The following is a 5,022-nucleotide window of genomic DNA, read 5'->3' as shown; positions in this document are numbered from 1 at the left end:
CAGTTTTAAAGAGAGACAGAGACAGAGAGACAAAGAAAGAGAGAGAGAGAGAGAGAGAGAGAGAGAGAGAGAAAAATCAAGTGAGGTTTGGGGGTGGTGAGAGACCAGAGGGATCAGGGGTAGATGCAAAATGTGGTGGGTTGCTATGGCAACAGAGACAGAGGGATAAGCAAGCACTTCGGAGTGCTTAAGCGTTTTCCGCACGGAGGCAGTGCTCTTTATGGAAAAGCTCGGAGAGCAGCCAACAGCTACTGATGAAGCTGTTAACAACTCTCCTCTCCCTCAGCACCAGGCGCTGTGTGCCAAGCCAACGATGTGGCCAGGCGTCTCACTCCTGTGAAACTTAGAGGAATGCAGGTGAGAGAAGTTAAAAACAGCTTGATGATGTTACACTGAAACTTGGCATGTGTGCGTCATGTGTGCTTGAGTTGTTTTGTGTGGTGGTGGGGTAGGGGGTTATTTTCAGGCAGTATGTCTGTTTCATAATAACTAGGAACATAAATAACCAATTAACAGAGGAACAGATCAAGTTGTGCACCCTTAATAAGGAAAACCCACTAGCCAAGATTGAAGAATAGCCTGAAAGTTTCTTGAGGCCATCAAAATCACCAGTGCTTTAAATTGCACTGATGAATCTTTTACATGATGCTTTGCAGATGAACCCAAACTCTAGTTTGGTATTTATATTAGTGTTGACATATGGCACACTAATATTAATCTACTTAAAATTGCACCTTTTGAGATTTTCTCCTGGTCTGCTTCTAAATCATATTAATTGGGCAGACTGAATCATGAGTAACACAAGTTATTAAGCACGATTAAGATCGCATACATGCATAGTTGATTGTTTTAGAGCCATGGTGCAACACAAGCTCAAACAAAACACAGCACTGCACCATTCAATTCTTTTACATTTTTAATTTGACTGTAATTAAGCAATACTAAACAAAGAAATAGGCTACAGTACATGTAAATCTACTGCACTCATCCAACATGTGCAGACTTTGGTTAGTTCCACCGCTTGAGTGTGCCCCGTCAGTCAAACATTGACAACTGGTTTCTCATTGTACATACTGACTTCTTCAAGACCATTTGATAAAATTAATTAAATGATCTATTAATAGCACTTAACACCATTGTTCATAGACACCAACGACACTGACAATGACACCTCTCTCTACTGGAATATGTGAGGGTCAACATCTTTATGATATATACAGATACCTGTATAATTGCACTTTCAGCAAAGGTCCTTTACACAGATGTTGGGAAGAAGGACAAGACAATGACCAATGACTGCACTAACAAGTGTGTGAATGAGGTGAAGTAAGATAAGCAGAGAAATACTAGGCTAGCGTTGGGCTGGTTGTCATAGCAGCACTAGGAGTCCCACAACATACAATAGTCAAACGACATGATTTGATCACATTTTAAAACACTTTTTAAAACACGTTTCATTTTTTGATAATGTTTTTGTGTGTTAAGAGACTTTGAAAATAACGAGTCTGAAGAAATAACTTCACACTGGGATACTTGCATCTTACTTTGGATCCATTTTGATAGATTGGAATAATTAACTCTTCCAAAATATATATATATATATTTTTTTTCAAAAAAAAGTGGAACTAAAGCGCATACCTGTGCATCTGGTGTCAATTGACTTGTAAAAGGACTAGCTCCCATGCCAATGTGACTCCCATGGAGTGGATTACCCAACCCAATATGAGCTAAAGCTGTAAGCAGAACGATTCGGAACAACAAAGGCAGGTTCACAGTACAAAGCGAGTCCCCACTGAGTCCCACTGAAAACCCTTTGCTTCCTCACTGCCTTCGGTGTAGGTCTCCCCCTCTGACTCGTCTGTTCCTAGCCAAAGCACCCCACAGCTCCCACTTCCTTAACAGTCCCCCTCCCCCCCCATCCCTGCCTTAGTCACCACCACCACCTCTCAGAAGAAGGACGTATCTGAAGAGAAGGCCCCAGCCAGACGGAACTCTTCGCGCATCAGAACACAGAACATGCGCTGGGGCAGGGACTTGGAGTACGGCGCCGGACGTGGCACACACGTGCGCAGGATCACCTCGCGTCCGGCCGGCGGTGGGAAGTCAGGGACTCCACCCGCCGACGGAGGCTTCCTGTCTTCGGTTCCGACCGGCCGTCCGCCATCCTCTTCCAATGGAGCCAACAGCGCCGCCTACAGGAAGGAGGACAAAAAGTTCACGTAGCTGTAGGAGAAATGCGAATGAAGTGAGCAAGCTAGCCTCAACCTAAAGGCTGCTTCTGCAACAAAATACATTTCTGCACACAAACATGTCTCATGTTTAATGAGCAGAGAAGGGGAAAATATTACCAAACTGTTCTCCTTATTAGTGCAGAGAAAATGTATTTTGCATAATGACAGTGAGAGTGTGGCAGCTACTCTCTCTAAGCAATTAACAAACTACACTAATTAGAAAGTTGATTACAAATTAGCAAAATGTCTTTTCAAATCAACAATACCATAATAATAAATATCTACTGGCCAGGGAACAGGAGCACAATAAACTAGTAGAGTTATGATTCCAAGAGTAAAAACTTTTGCTAATGGGGTACAAATACTCCCTAGACATTACAAAACAAACAGAAGCAATGGATTCCAAACAAGCTCTTGTGAAGCAACTGGAATTTAAGGACTATTGATATACTATAGTAAAAATAAAACCACCCAATTTTCTAGCATGAAACTCTTAACACCAGGGGGACAGGACAGGGGCACATGACACTCAAACTCACAAACCTCCATCTCCCTTAGAAAATCCTTGTTACGAAAAGAATCCCGGTTAAGACAATGAATGCGGGGGAACACAACAAAAACTGTCTGATTATCATCAACAGACAACTTTCACAGGACGAAATATGTCTGGGGAGGAGAGGTGTGCTGGTGAATTAGTTGGTAGATAGGCTAGTGGGGACTCTGGGAAAGGATCCTAGGAATAGCCAGTCTAACCATGTGTGCATGTAAAAGTGATCCTACTGGAATCTATGCTAAGAGATTAGCAGGGAGAGACCACAGGTATGTTTGAGAGGTGACAGGGGGTGAAGGAGGGGCAGTACGTGAGTGGTTACCTCATCACTGAAGTCAGCCACCTTGACAAGGATGAGTCAAGCAGCATTAGAAAAAAGGAAGACAACAAAGCAAAAACAAACAAAAAAACAACTAGTGAAATGGAGGACAAAAGGAAAGACAATAACTATCAGTGGTTGCGTTGAAGAGCAGCAGAGCACCTGCTGTCTTCAGCATAACATCCCTGCAAGCATGCCTCCACCACACCACACCACACCACACCTCTATGCGTCACAAAGCCAAGACAGAGACATGCAACTGGGTGTTTTTCATTGGCAGACAGTCAGTCAGTCAGTCAGTCAGTCTTAGTGGCATGCGTTAGAGAGCGCTGGTCAAAAAACAAAGTGTTCCTTTTAAAAATGGTGTATGTTCTCTTCTCCACTCTATTTATCTCTGATTCCTAACGGCCTCTCTTCCCAGAAATCTCGGTGCCTTTGAAAGGCTGATTTCTAGTGATTTACATAGGATGCTCAGGATAATTATTGCCTTTCTATTTCCAGCTTGACAACTCAAGGGGTATAATTTAACACTCACGTCGGCCAAAATGAAAAAAAAATAAAAAAATAAAAACGGATTGTGAGAGAGTTTTAAGCAAAACACATTCAGAGGCTTAGAACTTAGAGGAAATAGCCAATCATGGGCTTTGCTTTCTTAAAAAGGTGTGAGTATTTGATTTCCTCCAAAATCATACAGAAGGCGAGCAGAGACAGGCAAGCATGCTGGGGAGTCCACTAAGTGAGCCTCTTATTGGATAAAGTATCAACTGTACAAATCAAATATTATTTTTAACAACTAATATTGATGTACACCAATCACTGCACTGCGTGGTTAAATAGGAGTTTCTGTTGCCTTTATACCCCAGGGAAGGAATAGTAGGAATAGTTATTTTTGTCATTCTTTGAGGGCGTTCACATGCACACTTATGCCTTGATCATAATTTGGCAATAAAAAGATCCTTATTTCTACAGCAACAAGTCAACTACCGACCATGGACGTTCTCAGGTCTACTCAACGCACTAACATTAACCTCACTCTCTGATCCAGAGAGCAGTGTGTTAATGCAGATGGATGTGCTGAGAAATGAGACAAACAAAGCCAGGCAGCAGAAACGTGTGGTTACTGAGGCATGCTTACTTCAACACTTGGCAAACGTGTTCAATTACCTGCACGTCACATTAAATCATACGGAAGACATCTGCTTTCACTCATTAATTGATTTCGTTACAGCGACTGTTTAAGCAAACTCGCGCCACGTGCCAAAATTAATTTCTTCCGGTTTTAGGTTCCATTTACATTAGAACACCATAATCTCATACATGTCTTTGTTTTAAGACTTAACGTAACAGAGTGCAGTTGAACACACAGAGCAACACACACACACACACGTTCACACACGTGCACACACGTGCACACACACACACACACACACACACACACACACACACACACACACACACACACACACACACACACACACACACACACACACACACACACAGAGGAACGAAAAACTAAAAGATAACAACAAAGCAGGTGGTGTGTTGTTGTTCGTACTTCAGGAAGATGCATGTAAGCCAAGAGGGATGCTCAGGCCTCCATTAGGACAGCAATCAAAACGTGCAAATTTTCTATCCCACTATCCCAACCCACCCCGAATCCACAGACAGTTCTGTCCGGTGTGTGTGTTGTGTGTGAATGAGTAAGGTGCGTGTGTGTGTGTGTGTGTAAGAGAGAGAAAGACAATGAGTGTGTGAATGTGTTGTGACGGCTCCAGGAGGTGTTGAGATGGCCATATTTACCCTCTGTGAGCTGACAAACAGCTTGTGGATGATGCTGCCAGCTGGGCCCCTCCCCGCTCCCAAGACCGTCACCTCTGGCTCCTCTAGCAAAGAGCTTACAAACCTGACAACAGACAGAGACA

The 5,022-nt window shown here is 43.0% G+C and overlaps 1 protein-coding gene across 2 annotated transcripts in view; it reads right to left on the bottom strand.

Annotated features, from left to right (window-relative positions):
* Window positions 1-961: 961 nt before the first annotated feature.
* The window catches only part of rab3gap1 (RAB3 GTPase activating protein subunit 1), a 30,016-nt gene continuing 25,955 nt past the window's right edge, over window positions 962-5,022 (bottom strand). The window contains exons 23-25 of one of the 2 annotated variants that reach the window (XM_080839988.1): window positions 4,901-5,003; window positions 3,104-3,124; window positions 962-2,192 (exon numbers count right to left, since the gene is read on the bottom strand). In XM_080839988.1, coding sequence (XP_080696114.1) covers window positions 1,947-2,192; window positions 3,104-3,124; window positions 4,901-5,003 — 370 coding nt within the window. In that variant the 3' untranslated portion in view covers window positions 962-1,946. The remainder of the gene's footprint in view (window positions 2,193-3,103; window positions 3,125-4,900; window positions 5,004-5,022) is intronic. The other variant, XM_080839989.1, reaches the window with a different exon arrangement.

This window comes from Sprattus sprattus (assembly GCF_963457725.1).
Source record: "Sprattus sprattus genome assembly, chromosome: 5".
In the NCBI taxonomy this organism is placed as follows: Eukaryota; Metazoa; Chordata; class Actinopteri; order Clupeiformes; family Clupeidae; genus Sprattus; species Sprattus sprattus.
This window is presented reverse-complemented; position numbering and strand designations above follow the sequence as displayed.